The sequence below is a fragment of the Chiloscyllium plagiosum genome, unplaced genomic scaffold (genome assembly GCF_037043375.1).
Source record: "Chiloscyllium plagiosum isolate Xiang-an unplaced genomic scaffold, Cpla_swu_hap1 HiC_scaffold_3, whole genome shotgun sequence".
In the NCBI taxonomy this organism is placed as follows: Eukaryota; Metazoa; Chordata; class Chondrichthyes; order Orectolobiformes; family Hemiscylliidae; genus Chiloscyllium; species Chiloscyllium plagiosum.
The window spans coordinates 47,399,713-47,418,982 of NW_028270141.1; the positions used below are offsets into that span (position 1 = coordinate 47,399,713).

The 19,270-nt window shown below is 42.5% G+C and overlaps 1 protein-coding gene across 17 annotated transcripts in view; it reads right to left on the reverse strand.

The window, feature by feature from the left end:
* The window catches only part of dst (dystonin), a 617,802-nt gene that overhangs the window by 475,591 nt on the left and 122,941 nt on the right, over positions 1-19,270 (reverse strand). For all 17 annotated transcript variants that reach the window (XM_087979186.1, XM_087979173.1, XM_087979215.1 and 14 more), the window contains one exon: positions 11,402-11,463. In XM_087979186.1, the coding sequence (XP_087835312.1) occupies positions 11,402-11,463 (62 nt within the window). The remainder of the gene's footprint in view (positions 1-11,401; positions 11,464-19,270) is intronic.

Here is a 19,270-nt window from a genome sequence, read left to right on the forward strand (position 1 = left end):
TGGGGTTGATTGGTGCGGGTGTCCCAGAAATGTTCCCTGAAGCGCTCTGCTAGGAGGCATCCAGCCTCCCCAATGTCGAGGAGATCGCATCGGGAGCAACGGATACAATAAATGACATTGGTGGAAGGGCAGGTGATACCTTGATGGATGTGGAAGGCTCCTTTGAGGCCTTGAATGGTGGTGAGAGAGGAGGTGTAGGAGCAGATTTTGAAATTCCTGCAGTGGCAAGGGAGGGTGCCAGGACGGGAGGGTGGGTTGTTGGGGGGCGTGGACCTGACCAGGTAGTCACGGAAGGAACGGTCTTTGCGGAAGACGGAAGGGAAATATCTCTCTGGTGGTGGGGTCAGTTTGGAGGTGGCGGAAATGTCGGTGGATGATGCGGTTAATGCGAAGGGTGGAAGGTTGGTAGGGTGGAAAGTGAGGACCAGGGGAGTTCTGTTCTTGTTACGGTTGGAGGGGTGGGGTTTGAGGGCGGAGGTGCGGGATGTGGATGAGATGCGTTGGAGGGCATCTTTAACCACGTGGGAAGGGAAATTGCGATCTCTAGAGGAGGCCATCTGGTGTGTTCTGTGGTGGAACTGGTCCTCCTGGGAGCAGATACAGTGGAGGAGGAGGAATTGGGAATACGGGATGGCATTTTTGCAGGAGGTAGGGTGGAAGTGCTGTAATCCAGGTAGCTGTGGGAGTCAGTGGGTTTTTAAAAAATGTCAGTGTAAAGTCGGTCGTCATTAATGAAGATGGAGAGGTCCAGGAAGGGGAGGGAGGTGTCAGAGATGGTCCAGGTGAATTTAAGGTTGGGATGGAATGTGTTGGTGAAGTTGGCGGGAGCACGAGGTGGCACCAATGCAGTCATCAGTGTACTGGAAGAAGAGGTGGGGAGTGGTGCCGGTGTAATTACGGAAGATCAACTGTTCTACGTGGCCGACAAAGAGACAGGCATAGCTGGAGCCCACATATGTGCCCATGGCTACCCCTTTGGTCTGGAGGAAGTGGGAGGATTCGAAGGAGAAATTGTTAAGGGTGAGGACCAGTTCAGCCAAACGAATGAGTGTCAGTGGAAGGGTACTGTTTGGGACGTCGGGAGAGGAAGAAATGGAGGGCTTGGAGGCCATGGTCATGGCGGATGGAGGTGCAGAGGGATTGGATGTCCATGGTGAAGATGAGGCGTTGGGGGGCGAGGTAACGGAGGTCTTGGAGGAGTGGAGGGCGTGGGTGGTGTCTTGAACATATGTGGGGAGTTCCTGGACAAGGGGGGATAGGACAGTATCGAGGTAGGTAGAGATGAGTTCGGTGGGGCAGGTGCATGCTGAGACAATGGGTTGGCCAGGGTGGTCAGGCTTGTGGATCTTGGGAAGGAGGTAGAATCGGGCAGTGCAAGGTTCCCAGACTATGAGGTTGGAAGCTATGAGTGAGAGATCTCCTGAGGTGATGAGGTTCTGTATGGTCTGGGAGATGATGGTTTCCATGGGCACTCATATGGGCCCCAGCTACGCTTGTCTCTTTGTCAGCTACGTAGAACAGTACCACAGAACACACCAGATGGCCTCCTTCTTTAGAGATCACAATTTCCCTTCTCAAGTGGTTGAAGATGCCCTCCAATGCATCTCATCCACATCCTGCATTGCCTCCGCACCAAAACAAAACACAGTTCTAGTCTATCCAAACTCTCTTCATAGCTAAAACTCTCCAGCCAAGACAATATCTTGAAATCTTCTCAGCACTCTCTCCAGTGGAATCACATCCCTCCTATAGCCACTCTTCCTATAGCACAGGCAATAATTTCACTGCACAGCATTTTGGAAGTTTGCGATCCTCAAGGAAGGCATGATACAGATGCTCGTCTTGCTTTCTAACAAGTCTATCAACAAATGCACTTCTATATGATAGAATTTTCAAAATGGAAATGTAAACTTCTGTTATGCTACTGGTAAATTTTAACATGAACACAATTAACAACACACCTTTTGAATCAGGAAAAAACACCCAAGGTTAGATTAACTTTCTGATTAATTATTATCAAAAGTTAAAAATCACACAACACCAGGTTTTGTCCAACAAGTTTATTTGGAAGTAAAAGCTTTCAGAGTGCTGCTCCTTTGTCAGGTAGCTAGTGGGGCAGGATCATAGAACACAGAATTTATAACAAAAGATCAAAGTGTCGTACAACTGATGCGAAGTATTGAGCAAATCTACATTGCTGTCAAGTCTTTAATCACTTAGATTGGGGATGCAGGCTTTGAGTGATTAATATGTAAATCCCAGAATTTCTTTCAAGTCACAGTCCTGAGATAACTTAAGGTTTTAGAAAAACAAGTGACATCTCAGCTCAGAAAATGCATCAAAGGACTGAAGTTAGAATCTGTCCGCATCCCAATCTTGGGTTAAACTTGTTGTATTTCCAAAATAGGAATTTATAAAACGTCACCTGACTGCCTGCCAACAGATTGTGTCTGTGTGCTTTTTCAACAAAATAGAATGTATCTGCAAATACAAATATGCAAATTCGCCCATAGACTTATATATGTGTGCAGAAGAGAAAGTGAGAGTGTGTGTGCTTGTGTGGGAGATAGGGAGGGTGTGTGTGTTTGCGTGCTTGAGAGGATGTGTGTGTTTGCATGTGTGTGTGTGTGTGCATGTGTGTGCGTGCGTGTGTGTGTGTGTGCGCGTGTTTGCGCGTGCGCGTGTCTGACTGAGAGATGGTCTGCGTGAGTCACAGAGAAGTACAGCATAGAAAAAGATCCTTCGGTCCAGCCCGTCCGTGCCAAACAGATATCCCAACCCAATCTAATCCCACCTGCTAGCACCCGGCCCATATCCCTCCAAACCCTTCCTGTTCATACCCATCCAGATGCCTTTTACATGTTGCAATTGTACCAGCCTCCACCGTTTGCTCTGGCAAATCATTCCATACACGTACCACCCTCTGCGTGAAAAAGTTGCTGCTTAGGTCTCTTTTAGCTCTTTCCCCTCTCACCCTAAAACTATGCCCTCTAGTTCTGGACTCACCCGACCTAGGGAAAATGTCTATTTATCCTATCCATGCCCCTCATGATTTTGTAAACCTCTATAAGGTCACCCCTCAGCTTCCAACGCTCCAAGGAAAACAGCCCCTGCCTGTTCATCCTCTCTCTTTAGCTCAAATCCTTCAACCCTAGCAACATCCTTGTAAATCTTTTCTGAATTCTTTCAAGTTTCACAACATCCTTCCAATAGGAAGACCAGAATTGCATGCAATATTCCAACAATGGCCTAACCAATGTCCTCCCAACATGCTGCAACATGACCTCCCAACTCCTGTACTCAATACTCTGACCAACAAAGGAAAGCATACCAAACGCCTTCTTCACTATCCTGTCTACCTACCACTCCACTTTCAAGGAGCTATGAACCTGCACTCCAAGGTCTCTTGTTCAGCAACACTCCCCAGGACCTTACCATTAAGTGTATAAGTCCTGCTAAGATTTGCTTTCCCAAAATGCAGCACCTCACATTTATCTAAATTAAACTCCATCGACCACCTATCAGCTCACTGGCCCATCTGATCAAGATCCCATTGTAATTTGAGGTAACCTTCTTTGATGTCCAATATACTTCCAATTTTGGTGTCATCTGCAAACTTACTAACTATACCTCTTATGCTCGCATTCAAATCATTTGTATAAATGATGAAAAGTAGTGGACCCAGCACCAATCCTTGTGGCACTCCACTGGTCACAGGCCTCCAGTCTGAAAAGCAACCCTCCACCACCACCCTCTGTCTTAAACCTTTGAGCCAGTTCTGTATCCAAATGGCTAGTTCTCCCTGTATTCCATGAGATCTAACCTTGCTAACCCACTTCCCATGGGGAACCTTGTCGAATGCCTTACTGAAGTCCATATACATCACATCCATCGTTCTGTCCTCATCAATCCTCTTTGTTACTTCTTCAAAAAACTCAATCAAGTTTGTGAGACATGATTTCCCATGCACAAAACCATGTTGACTATCCCTAATCAGTCCTTGCCTTTCCAAATACATGTACATCCTGTCCCTCCGGATTCCCTCCAACAACTTGCCCACCACCGACGTCAGGCTCACTGCCTATAGCTCCTAGCTTGTCCTTACCACCTTTCTTAAACAGTGGCACCATGTAAGTCAACCTCCAGTCTTCCAGCACCTCACCTATGACTGTCATGTGTGTTATTGTGTGTATGTGTACTTGTTTGTGAGTGTGTAGTGGGGTCACCTGTAGTGTTCATGTCACACAGGCTTACTCCAATGCTCCAACACACTCTCTCCCTCCCTCTCTCCTCCCAACCTGTCTCTCTCTGTCTATCTCTCTCTGTCTCACGCTCACAGGCGTATACTCCGTCATACTCACGCGCACACATGCACTAGCGCTCCCGCACGTGCACACCTTAAGTCTGTGAGTGAATTTGTATTTGCAGATACATTCAATTTTGTTCAAAAAGCACACAGTCTGTTGGCAGTCAGTCCATGTGACATTTTATAAATTCTTACTTTGGAAATACAACCAGTCTTACTCAAGGCTGGGATGCAGACAGATTCTAACTTCACTCCTTTGATGCATTTTCTGAGCTGAGATGTCACTTTTCTTTAGAAAACCTTAAGTTATCTCAGGACTGTGACTTGAAAGAATTTCTGGGATTTACATATTAATCACTCAAGACCTGCATCCCCACTCTCAGTGATTAAAGACTTGACAGCAATCTAGGTTTGTTCAATGCATCGCATTGGCACTTTGATCTTTTCTTATAAATTCTGTGTCCTACCCCATTAGCTACCTGACAAAGCAGCAGCACTCCGAAAGCTAGTGCTTCCAAATAAACCTGTTGGTCTCTTACCTGGTGTTGTGATTTTTAATTTCGTCCACCCCAGTTCACCACTGGCACCTCCAGATCATAATTCTTATCAATATAAAGGAAAGCAAATCAGGAGTCTACTACCTACAGAAAAATGCCATATATACTGTTTTTGATTACCCCACAGTAGACACGGAATATCAAAAGCAATCAGGACAGATACCAAACACTACTCAGCAATGATCAAAATTTCCTCCCTAAAGATAGTTCTCAAATCCCTCATTCTGGAGTTTTCCACGAAAACAAATGCCATACCAGATCCCAAAAAAAGGTCAAATTAAATCCCTCAGAACATTTCTCTAAATATATCCTGATTGGCAGCTGAGATTACGTGTCTGAAAGTTTATGAAAAGACTATGAGCATTAAATAACTTGCAAATAAATCACTAAATCTGATTGAACACAACTACCATCTTCCAAATAAGCATCCCTGCTGTGCAAGTCTACACAGTGCCTTGTTTCTGGGAGCTGGATCTTTTCCAAAGTTCAGATTTCTGAGCACTTTCACATCACTCATACCCACAGGATATCTCAAAAATGTTTCACAACTCAAAGTACTTTTGATGTGTAGTCACTGTACCATGTTACGCACAGGAAGCTCTCACACAAAACAGTGGTTCAGCAGCTGCTCATGACTTGCCACTAGCCTACCTTCCTTATTAAGATGGACTGTTTCATTTGCAGATCTTTACTGCAGTAAATGGTGTGTCCTGGTCATATACAGATCAATTAGCAGGAAATTCAAAGGCCCTGACTTTTAACATTTCTGGAACATGGCACAAATATGAAAATGAGCGTTTGAATTTTTTACCCCGTTGACCAATTAAAGACCTGGGTCTTTCAATGCGGAAATGGTTTGAAAAAGACACCAACTTTAAATGACCACAGTATTCATCTGACCACACAGCTTAGTCACGTTTCATAAAACCAAAATAACCAAAGAACTACGGATGCTGGAAATAAGAAACAAAATCAAAAATTGTTGAGAAAGCTCAGCAGGTCTGGCAGCATCTGTGGAGAGAAATCAGAGTTAACGTTTCCAGTCCAGTGACCCCTCTTCAGAATATTGTTGTGTTGTGTTCTGAAATCGTCACTGGACGCAAAATGTTAACTCTGTTTTCTCTCCACAGATGCTGCCAAATCTGCTGAGTTCTTCCAGCAATTTTTGTTTTTGTTTCAATCGATCGCAACAAAATCAGATTGAGCTCAAATTAACATTTTATCCAAAAGCAATGAATCTGGTTGACCCAAGCCTGGGAGACATGAAAAGATTCTCTGCTGCGATATGACTTACACAATGATGAGAATCTTCACATGTTGGAGATGAACGACCACCAACAATTGTCAATCCCAGACACAATCAACTCAGTAGATGCCAAATACAAAGAAGCCACTATTTTCAGAAGCTCTCTGTGGCAAAATCAGAGGAGCTGTTTTTTGCCTGCAGAACGTGAACAGGCTGGAGAAGGCTCCTACTTTCTGCTTCTTAGGAAAAGCACAGTACAACATTGACAAGTGCTGTGGTCCCAGCTGATGGTGTCTGACTTGATAATTCTTTTTTTCGGTTAGTTAATACAGTAATCATGCACTGAAACATCGGTCACTTGAGATTGCAGATTTTATTTCACAACATTGTCTTCCAGCTAGCACTGTGTATGTTGTCTTTTCTTCTAATAAATCACCCACATGGTTGCTTTACCAGTCCTTGTTCCCGAGATTAGCAAATTTTTATTGAATAGAAGACAATAAATACTTTACATCAGTCTTCACCGAAGAAGACTCTAATAGCAAAGTGCAAAATATTCAGGAGGCAAAAAGTAGAGAGGAAATAAAATATAATAAATATCACTCGAGAAAAATCATCTTGCAAATAAAGGGGTAATGACTGATAATTCCCCTGGACCTGATGAGATGTAATATTGGACATTCAAGGAAGTGGTTACAGAGATGATGGGTGCACTGATGTTAATCTTAGAATCCCTACAGCATTGAAGTAGGCCAGTTGGCCCATCAACCCTCTGAAGAGAAGCCCACCAGAACCAACCTCCTACCCCATAACATACATTTTCCATAGTCAATCCACCTAACCTGCACATCTTTGGACTGTGGCAGGAAACCAGAACAGCCAGAGGAAACCCATGCAGACACAAGGGGAATGTGCAAACTCCACACAGACAGTCATCCGAGGGTGGAATTAAACCTGGGTCCCTGGCATTGTCAGGCAGCAGTGTTAACCACTGCCCACTTCCAGAATGCATGACATCTGGAAGATGAAAAAGTCCTTGAGGATTAGAAAACTGCCAGCATAACAACCTTATACAAAAAAGGATGGAGACAAAAGTCAGTCACCTATGGACTAGTCAAATGTTATTTGCAAAATGTTGGGAGTCTTATTACGCAGCAGAGCATTTAAAGATATATATAATATAAATCAAGCAGAGTCAGCATGACTTCATGAAGGGGAAACAATCTCCTTACAAATGTATTAGAGTTCTTTGAGGAGATAACAAGCAGGATGAATAAAGTGGAAGCAGTGGATGTAATGCATTCTGAAAATGCATTTTCAGAAGGCATTTTAAAATGTACATCAATAGATTTGCATGGATAAAGAATTAAGTAACTATTAGAAGACAGATTTGGAGAGAATTTTCAGTATGACACCTGTAACCAAGGGAGTACTGGAGGGGTTTGAGTTGGAGACTCGATTATTTACAATATATGTTAATAACTTGGATAAGGAAAGTGATTGGAGTATAGCCAAGTTTGCAGATGATACAAAAATATGTGGGAAGACAAGTGGTGAGGATGACTCAAAGCATCTGCAGAGAGACAGAAATGAGTCAAGTGAGTGGGCAAGAATTTGGCAGATAGAATACAAGGTGGAAAAGTGGCAGGAAGAATAGGAGTCTAAGTATTATTTAGATGGAGAAATAGTGTCAAAAGCTTACAGCACAGAGGGATTTCGGAGTCCTTGTACAAAAATGTAGCTTGCAAGTTCAGCAGGTAATAAGGAAGGTAAATGCACTGTTGGCCTTTATTTCAAAGAGAATGGAGCATAAAAATTGGGAAGTCTCACTATAACCATACAAGGCATTAGTCAGACCACAGCAAGAACACTGAACAGGTCTGGGCCCCTTATCCAAAGAATACTGGTACTGGAAGCAGTCCAGAGAAGGTTCACTGTTGATCCTGGGTGTGGAGAGGTTGTCTTTTAAGGAGAGGTAGAGTAGATTGGGCCTGCAGTCAAGGAATTTAGAAGAATCAGAGACAAGCTTATTGAAACATACAAGATTCTTAGGGTCCTTGATGAGATAAATGTGGAGAGTTTGTTTCCCTCTGTGAGAGAGAATCTAGGGCCAGACAGCATAAACTCAGAACAAGGGCTGGCCAATTTAAGGCAGAGAGGAACAGGAGTTTCTTCTTTGAAGATAGTGAATCCACGAAATTCTTTATTTTAAAGGGCAACAAAGGCTGGGTTATTAATTATCCTCAAGGCTGAGATAGATTTTGAATTAATAAAGAAAATCAAAGGTAACAGGGAAAAGGCATGAAAGGGGAGTATGGCAGAGCAAACTCAATGGGCTGAGTGGTCTAAATCTGTTCCTATATCTTATAAGGTAACACAACTGACTTAATTTTCCTCCTTAGGACACTCCTGAAAACTCTGATCAGGTTACCTATCCTCAAAGTCCTAATATGGCTGAATGCCAAATTCTGTTTGCTACCACCACTGTTGGATAAATACAAGTTGTTATGTGCTTCATATCTAAAGCACACAATGTCACATTCCAAAATGACCACCTTGAAGCAAAAGTAGAAATTTCTCACCAGTTGTACACTTTAAATAGTGTAATTTAATGTCTAAAAGGATTTCAGTGATTTTCATTTCCAGCAAAGATCCATTGAAAGCATATACCAAGTGATGAGCAGACGCAGTGAGCTGATAAGGTCCCCTGACCATAATGCTGAAATAACTCCACAAAGACCAGTATCCTGCCACCAAGTCAACCTTTGTTTACAAGTGAATAGTACATGACACTGATCCAGCTAGCATGGAGCTGGCTCTGAGAGTGAACAGAGACCCTGATACTCCTGTTTATCTCTGTCAGCCAGGTCTCTCCGATTGGACCAGGTTAACAGGCACAATCAGGGAACTCAGATTCTGAGATATCCACCTAGCTGACTGCATTACAATCACTACAAATGACAGAGCTTCTTATACGAGCTCCAAGCAAGCAAAGCTGCACATGGACAGCACACAATTAATGAGTACATAACAAACACACTGGTTCAGTCACAGCCAATAAAGGTAAAGATTTTCCACTCAAAGCTTTCAGTAAGAGGTCTTTCTTTAACTGCACAATTGCTGATTTAACTGAAGGCATGAGCACAAGACAAAATTACTCCACAAGATTTCATTGCACTCTGTCCAGTCCCAATTATAACAAGCAGAATGCTAGGATAAACAAGCCCATTATCAGAAAGAAGCCCACTCAGCACACATCAAATCATGAAAGCAACAGCAAGTGTCCAAAGTTTGACCCAAAATACCATTTACACTCAATGCTCACTCTACATTGTCTGCCTTTATTCCACTCCTGAGCTATGATTTCTGGTCTATGTCGAGCAGATTGAAAGCAAAACTCCCCTCACTCTGCTTGGAACGAAAAAACATCTGCCACAACTAAATCAATCAAGGTTCTCATTCTACTCTAACCACAATTAAAAAGACCGCCAGTTTAAAAATAATGACAGTGGACGAAAGACGTTGGCTTTGCGGTGCTGCTGTAATCAGAGATCCCACTGGGTGGGCAGCCTTTCTGATACAGCTCCCAATGATGCCCTGTGCAGGGAAGTACATTTGTGTGGGCAGACCATGGAAATTTACCAATCTTGACAGCTGTTGTGGTTCACACTCAAATCCTAAACTTAGATCGTCTAAGTGCACTCAACACATTTGCTTGTCGCCTACTCAAAAAAAAGATGCATTCAGTTGCAAGAAGAAATGCCCAGTCATTTCATTTGAAAGGCCAGCCATCAACTTGCAGTTAAGATGTTTAAGATTAGCCTCTGCATGACAGAGACTGTGCAAATATGGGCAGGGTGCGTTTGGAGGTTAGGGTGAGTCCTTGGATCAGTCGGGGAGAGTTGCTGCATCCACAAAGAGGGCACAGCAGCAAGTGATCCTTCTACACAATAGGCTGCAATGGATAAAGGGGGTGGGGCAACAGTGGCAATGCTTCATGGTCTGCAGCAGAAAGAAAAAAAGAGAGGAGAAAGAGAGGGACACGAACTGAGGATGGGCTCTACAGACCGAGAAAGGATTGTTTGAAGTTAGAGAGTGGGAGGGTTGTGGGTCTTAAAGGAGATTACAGAGAGAGAGAGTTAGACAGTTTGGAGGAGGTTACAGATACAGGGAGGGTTGCAGCATGTGGAGGAAGTTATGGAGAAATGGAGGGCAGTAGAGTCTGGAGAACGGGTAAAGTTGCAAAGGGATTTCCTCTTGCACTTACCAACATACCTTTCAGCAGGAGACCAATCCACAAGACAGAGATTCTTCATGAATGTGGTTATCTCAATTGAGGGCTTATATTTCTCTTTCCAAAAAGGGGCGACATGGTAATACAGTCAATTCCTGCAGTTCTCAAGTCAGATGGTGTGTGTTTTGGTGGAGAACTTCCACATCCTGGAGGTCACAGGTTTGAGAGGTAGACTTTCTTCCTGATACCTTCCATTTTAGTATGAATCTTGTAACCATTTTTGAACCATCTGTAAACACTCAATCCCTTTTAAGTGGGGTCACTGCACTTACATTATAAGTAAATTGCTATCTACAAACTCCCTTGGCCAAAATGTTCAGCCTCGAAAAGTACTCCGATACCTACTAGCAAATTGTAGTCCTTCCACTCAGATGTTCCTCTCAGCAATGACAGAAATTCATTCTTACCTTCAGAGCAGATTTCCACTGCAAAACATTAACTACATCCAATCCAGACCTCGCAGGAAAACAGTAATGAGACTGACCGGTACCAGTAGTAACATCATTCCAATCATGGCTCCACATTTCACAGTGGTACCAATTAACCTCAACTGCTGCAGCACAGAAAAGGCAGATTCCATAAGCAGCCCAAAATCCGTGTATAGGAATAACGGAGGACAATGAGCCCTAGATTCAATGCAATGAAAGCAGCGGATTGTTCCATGAATAAACAAGAGAGCACCTACTTTCACCACAGGTATTTTAGCTTTCCGTGCACGATGCAAACTTTATAGTCTCTTCCTAATGTTCATGAGGTATTTTAAACACAAATGTTTAGGGAAACTATTATTGAGGAATACTACTTTAAAATAATTCCTGTGAGTAAAGGAGGATATAACAAATTATAAATTTGTTACATTGTTCGTAAAGACTAGGAGAGGAAATACATTAAGTGCCATGGCGCTGGTGTTTGAGTTATATGGTAATAATCAGACAAAAGGTGTTTAAAAGAAAACTGTAGAGACAGACGTAGAAAGTGCCCATGGAAACCTCACTGACCTTAATGAGGTGTTTGTTGATCCATTTTGTGAAGGTCTTTTTCTGGACTTTGTCCCGTTCATCTGAAAGAAGAAGGGAGAAATAGATTAAAGGTGAAGCTCACAATTTACCTTCCGAAACATCTTTCCTCAGAGTTAATACGGAGGAGTCTGGATAAGGGAAATATTCAGTCTCATAACTGGGAACTAAGAAGCATTTTCTCAGTTGCTGTTGCAAACAAACCTAACAAAAAAAAAAATTCCTAAAAACTCTTCAGTCAGTGGCTTTTTAAAGTATATTACGCATTGATCAAGAACAATATTCTGTCTGCAGACTGCGTTCAAAATCCAGAGGCTGTGAAGAAAAGGAGTTAGGATCATTCATGCTTTTTAGTACATAACCAAACAGCATAAAAATGGGCCACTCAGTCCATCATGTTTGTATAGGCTCTTTGAAAACACTATCCAATTAGTTTGACAATCATTCCTTCTCCCTGCCTCAGCACATGGTCCCCACACATTTGTTCCTTCCAAGGCAGATCTAATTTCCTTTTGAAAGTTATTGTTGAATCTGCTTCTACCATACTTTCAGGCAAGGCATTATAATTAAACCAATTTTTCACATAAAAAGACCTTGTTCTGCTGCCAATCATTTTAACAGTCATTCCCATTTACACCATCTAAACTTATTTGCAATTTTGGACAACTCTTAAATCTCCCCTAGGGGGGAGCAATCTTAAGCTTTCTGTCTTCCCGCAGAACCAAGTTCCTTATAAATCACGCTGCGCCCCAAGTATGACCTATCAGTCAGATTTCAATGGAGTTTATAGATGGGATAATAAAACTTAATGTCCTTGTCCAATTCAACACTGAGGATCACCCAGAAAAATCTATAGCATGGATTGCTTTCAGCATAGCCTACTCATTCCCTCCTAGTCTGACATTCATGGTCACTTGTTCAGCCTCTCTTCTGTCCTGGTCTACTATCAATAATTCCCTGGTCTGCTGACCCCTTTTATCTCTTTTTCCCTCTCGCTCTCTCTCTGGACTCCATCTCCACCTACCTGCTCATCTCCACCACCCCTTCCCCACCTCAACATCAATACAACTTTTTTCTTGCTGCTATCAGTCTAGATGAAGAGCCATCAGACTCAAACATTAACTCTGATTTCTACACACAGAAGCTGAGTTTTGCCAGCAATTTCGGTTTTTGTTTCAGAAAAATAGTTGGGTTTTGTCCAAGTTCACATCAAGTAGGTTGGTTCAGTGAGCTGGATGGCTGGTGAGTGACACCAACAGCGTGGGTTCAATTCCCACACAGGCTGAGGTCACCATTTGCTTTCTCAACCTCTCCCCTGGCCTGTGACGGTCAGGTAAAGCCACGAACAATCATCTCTCTCCCTCTCCCCCTCTTTCTCTCTCTAATGAGGGAGCAGACCAATGGATCAGGAAAGACTCTGATGATGTTGCCCCTGTTTGAGAAGAGGGAGCTGGATGTGGCCTTGCAGTGAAAGGAATGTGGAGAGAAAGCGGGAATGGGATACGCAGAATGCATGATCAGCCATGATCATATTGAATAGTGGTACAGACTCAAAGGGCCGAATGGCCTACTTCTGCTCCTGCTTTCTATGTTTCTACGTCACATTCATTAATCACCCATGGATTTACTCTCCGATATTGGCTGCTGGTTCAGCAATGCTGTAATTTTAAAATTCTCATCCTAGTTTATAAATCGCCTATCCATTTTATGTCTTTAACCTCCTCCAGCTCCACCAAACATCAAGTTCAGCACTCTGCTTGAATTCTGGCCTCTTCAGCGTCATCTTATCCCATCAGTCCATCATTGACATTTGTTCTTTCAGCAGACTAGGCTTTTCTAAAAGTTCATTTCTTTAACTCATTCTCTTGCTTTAAGTTAGTCCTCAAAACTGAGCTCTTGGTTTTGTCTCACAATGTCCCCTTGGCTTCATAAAGCCTCTGTCATGTCTAAGTATACATTAAAATATTTAAAACTAGAGAGAAAAAATTGGGCTAGATGGCTGTCCATGGGTCACCTGACTTCTTTTGTGAAAAGCAATCTCCTGTCTCAAATGAACAAAAGAAATACTGATGTAAATCAAAGCACTGCCCTACAAACAAATCAATAAAAGATATTGTCATCAGATTGAATGGATCATTCAAAAGAAACAAACATACTGACAGTCTCTAGCCCTCAAGGTGTTAAACTACAATACAGAAGATAATGGCACCTTTCTTTATTTGGATACAGACTTTAAGTATGTAAAATGTCACATGATGAGGGAGCCAAGTTGTCTGTTTTGAAAATTAGCTGCAAGTTGTTTACTGTCAGATCTAAAGCACAGAAAAAGGCCCTTCAGCCCATCACATCAGTACCCATCAAAAACAACCACTGAACTATTCTAATCCCTTTGCCAGCACTTAGCCCATAACCTTGTATGCCTTAGCATCACAAGTGCACACCGAAATACTTATTAAATGTTTTGAGGTTTTCTGCCTTTAATCACCCTTACACGCGGTGAGTTCCAAATTCCCACCTTCCTCTGCATGAAAAGCTTTTTCCTCCATCTCCTCTAAACATTCTGCCTCTTAGCTTAAATCTATGCTTGCAGTCATTGACCTCTCTACCAAGGAGAAAAATCTCTTCCGGTCTACTCTGTCTATGTCCCTCAATTTTATTCATCTCAATCTCATGTGCTCTAAGGAAAACAAATCCAGTCTGACTACCTTCCTAACTAAAGGTTTCCTGAAGAAGGGCTTATGCCCGAAACGTCGATTCTCCTGTTCCCTGGATGCTGCCTGACCTGCTACGCTTTTCCAGCAACACATTTTCAGCACCTTCATAACTAAAACTCTCCAGCCTAGGCAACATCTTGGTAAATCTCCTCTGCACTCTCTCTCGTGATATCACAACCCTCGTATAATATTGATTCTCAAATTGCACACAATACTTTAGTTGTAGCCGAACCAATGCTTTATACAGTTTTGGTATAGCCTTTATGCTTTTAAGTTCTATGTCTCGATCAGTAAAGCAAGAATACCATATGACTTCTTGATCACTTTGTTCACCGATCCTGATACATTAAAGAACCAGTGTACATGCACATCAACATTTATCTGATCCTCTTTGTTCTTCATATATTCCCTTGCCACGTCTGCCCTGCCCAAGTGCATCACCTCACATTTATTCTCAGTTCTCCCAGAAAGCCAGCATATGAGCTATAAGTGATCCAAGCAAACAAGGTAATTACAACAAGAACAGAAGTTGCTGGAAAAGCTCAGCAGGTCTGGCAACATCTGTGAAGAGAGATCAGAGTTAACCTTTTGGGTCTGTTGACTCTTCCTCAACACTTGGTTACAGGTAATTACAACAATACCTTGGAAGCTGGTGATCCTAACAGAGATGACTCCCTCCCTATGCCATTCCAGTGAAAGTTTGCCTGAGAACCAACCTCCTAGAAATTTGACTGCAGGAAACCTCACAGCGTACTGGTAATCCTTTTTACAGGGCCCTCACTTCAATTTTGAAACATCAACTTCTGTGCAGAAAATGAAGATCATAAAACAGATGCTGAATTAACCATAGTTTATAACAGGATATACTAATTTTTACCTGTAACCAATCATGGTCTGAGTGAATATATTGGTTGCAAGGAATGAGAGACTTTGCAGTTTTACACTTGAGTAAGTGGTATGACAATAAATAAGCTGTGTGTTAAATTCACAGAAGTTTACTGCTGAATTAAATCTGGCAACCAAAGTCAAATGGTTTAAATAAAAGGACACATCCCAGAGTCAGAGCTGTACAGCATGGAAACAGACCCTTCAGTCCAACCCATCCATGCTGACCAGATATCCTAAATTAGTCTACTTCCATTTGTCAGCATTTGGCCCACATCCCTTTAAACCCTTCCTATTCATATACCCATTCAGCTGCCTTTTAAATTTTCTAAATTGTACCAGCCTCCGCCACTTCTTCTAACAGCTCATTCCATACACGCACTATCCTCTACATTAAATCGTTGCCCCTCAGGTCCCTTTTAAATTTTTCCCCTCTCATCTTAAACCTATGTCCTCTAGTTTTGGACTCCCCCAACCTGGTTATTTATTCTATCAATGTCCCTTATGATTCATAAAACTCTATAACATCACCCCTCAGCCTCCAATGCTCCTGGGAAAATAGTCCCAGCCTATTCAGCCTCGCCCTATAGCTCAAATCCTCCAACCCTGGCAACATCTTGAATCTTTTCAAGTTTCAAAATTGCATGCAGTATTCGAAAAGTGGCCAAACCAAAATCCTGTACAGCCACAACATGACCTCCCAACTCCTATACTCAATGCACTATCAATAAAAGCAAGCATATCCAGAGCCTTATTTATTGTCCTGTCTACAAGGGACTCCACTTTCAAGGAACTATGAACCTGCACTGCAACGTCTCTGTTTAACAACACTTCTCAGGCCCTTACTATTAAGTGTATAAGTCCTGCCCAGATTTGCCTTTCCAAAATGCAACACCTCACATTTATCTAAATTAAACTCCATCTGCCACTCCTTGGCCCATCAGCCCATCTGATCAGGGCACTTTGTACTTGGAGGTAACCTTCTTTACTGTCCACCTAACCTCCACCTTTAGCATCATTTGTTAACTTATTAACCACACCTCTCATGTTCACATCCAAATCATTTATATAAAATGACAAAAAGCAGTGGACCAGCACTGATCCTTGTGGCACACTGCGTCAAGGCCACCAATCTGAAAATCAAACCTTCACCACCACCCTCTGTCTCCTACCTACCCTGTTTTCTATGTGATCTAACCTTCCTAACCAGTCTACCAGGAATCTTGTCAAAAGCTTTACTGAAATCCATGTAGATCACATCCTCTGCTCTGCCCTTATCAATCCTCTTCGTAACTTGTTCAAACAGCTCAATCAAGTCAGAGTGATACAATTTCCAACGTAAAGCCATGTTGACTATCCAGAATCATTCCTGCCTTTCCAAATACCTGTACATGTAAATCCAGACTCTCAGGATTCCCTCCAACAACTTGCCCAGCACAGACATCAGGCTCTTCGCTCCGTAGCTCCCTGGCTTGTCCTTACCACTTTTCGTAAATAGTGGCACCATGTTACCCAACCTCCAGTCTTCTGGCACCTCACATATGGCTATCGATGATACAAATATATCAGCAAGGGGCCCAGCAATCAGTTCCCTGGCTTCCAACAGAGTTCTAGGATACACTTGATCAAGTCCTTGGGATTTATCCATCTTTATGCATTTTAAGACATCCAGCACCTCTTCCTCTAAGATGAGCATTTTTCTTTGACCTAAAATAAAGTATTGACCATGATTATTAAAGGTAACATAGATTTTGTCCATGATAGGTCCAGTAAAGAACCTGGGGACATTTTATTACATTAAGGGCAACTATAAATGCAAGTTACTTTGTCATAATTGAGTAGTTCAATACTTCTGGAATACATTCGTAGCTGATGTGATGGATCCTGTTAACTGGGCAACTTAAGGGTAAGCGGGACGGTTTGTTCACTGGGACAGTGGTTTGCGTATTAGAGGGTAAGTGCCTTTATAGTTATGGTCATGGATCTCCTCGAAAGGTTTCCATCATCCAAAAGAATTGAAAAATAGACGCAATGGTGGTCAGGTAGCAGTATCAGGTTACATCTAATTAAAATGCATCAATGTTCATGTACGTAGAGCAGTGTGATATGGCACAGAGGTGCAGCAAGTGATCAAGGTGGCAAATGGATGTTGGCCTTTAATGCTTGGGGATTTGAGGATAACAAATAGGCAAGTCTCATTCTAACTATAGAGGGCACTGGTGTGGCTGCACTTGGGGTACTTGGTGTACAGTTTTGGTCTCTGTGTTTAGGAAAAGATCCTAAAGACGAAGCTGATTTCTGGGATGAAGGGGGTGACTTATTTAGATGTTCGTGAATATGTTCAACTTTTATTCCTTACAATTTAGGTCAACTATTAAAATGTACTGAGAAGGTAGTCCTACTAGTACAGAAATCTTGAACTAGGGGACACAGTTACAGAATAATGGAGCACTCACTTATTACTGCAAAGTGAAGGAACTTCTTCTCCCGGAATGTAGTTAATATTGAAATTCTCTACTCTGGAGAATTATGGAAGCTAGATCACTGGAATATTTAGAGAGCTTGCTGGTTTTTTTTTACAAATTGACAAGTTGATGGCTACATTGAGCTGACACAAAAGAGGAGTTGAGGCCTGGGGCAGATAAGCCATGATCTTGTTGAATGATGAGATAGGGTTAAGGAATAGAACCTTCTCGGAGATAGTGAGGACTGCAGATGCTGGAGATCAGAGCTGAAAATGTGTTGCTGGAAAAGCGCAGCAGGTCAGGCAGTATCCAAGGTGGAGCTGCAAGGAGGGTTCATGCCTGAAACGTTGATTCTCCTGCTCCTTGGATGCTGCCCTTTTCCAGCAACACATTTTCAGCTCAAGGAATAGAACATATAGTAAGAACATATGCAGAACTGGGCTCATAGCTAGCAGATGGAATTCAATCTGGAAAAGTGTGAAGTGATTCATTTTGGAAGGTTGAATTTGAATGCAGATTACAAGGTTAAAGACAGGATTCTTGGCAGTGTGGAGGAACAGAGGAATCTTGGGGTCTGCATCCATAGATCCCTCAAAGTTGCCACCCAAGTTGGTAGGGTTGTTAAGAAGGTGTATGGTGTGTTGACTTTCATTCGCTGGGGATTGCATTTAACAGCTGCAAGGTTATGCTGCAGCTCTATAGAGTCCTGGTTAGACCACACTTGGAATATTATGTTCAGTTCTGGTCGCCTCATTATCGGAAGGATGTGGAAGCTTTAGAAAGGGTGCAGAGGGAATTTACCAGGATGCTGCCTGGACTGGAGGGAATGTCTTATGAAGAAAGATTGACGGAGTTATGCTTTTCTCACTGGAGCAAAGAAGGAGAGGTGACTTGATAGAGGTGTACAAGATGATGAGAGACACAGATAGACTAAACAGTCAGAGACTTTTTTCCCAGGACAGAAATGTCTATCATAAGGGGGCATAGTTTTAAGGTGATGGGAAGAAGGTTTAGGGGAGATGTCAGAAGCCAGTTCTTTACACAGAGTGATGGATGCGTGAAATGCACTACCAGCGGTCGTAGTAGAGTCAGATACATTAGGGACATTTAAGCAACTCTTGGATAGGCACATTTATGGTAGTAAAATGAAGGGTATGTAGGTTAGACTGATCTCAGAGTAGGATAAAAGGCCAGCACAGCATTGAGGGCTGAACAGCCTGTACTGTTCTATCACCTAGAAGAGAGGAGTGAACCTTTGCTTAACATCTCAGTTAAACAGTGCAGCACTCTGAGTGCCATTCTGGAGTGGGATCTAAAGTCCACACCTTCTTCCAGCTGCATACAACAAGGCTGAACACGTTAAGTTTCATTTTGCCTGTACAATATCTAGACCAATTTGCTCAAACTTGGCAGCACATACACTGGCAACACCTTTGCCCGAAGCCAACTGCTTGATATTTCCCAGTGTCTTTTATTTTTCGTCCCTTCCCTTAAAGGGACAGACCCAAATTTACCACAGCATGACTGACATGTCGAACATCAAATGAGTCTGTCATCCACAACACATTGACCTAAACAAAACTACAACTAATTCTTCAAAACAATGGAGTTACTGTGAACAAGAATTGGGTATTTGTAGCAAAGACTTCAAAGAATGGGTCACCCTAAATAATTGTGGGACTGAGTGGTGTCAGTAGATGTTTAAAGGCCGCAGTTTGGTAAAGTGTACTACATAGGCAGAAAAACAGTCACAGATTCTAACAGGAATTTGTGAATGTCTCTGGTAC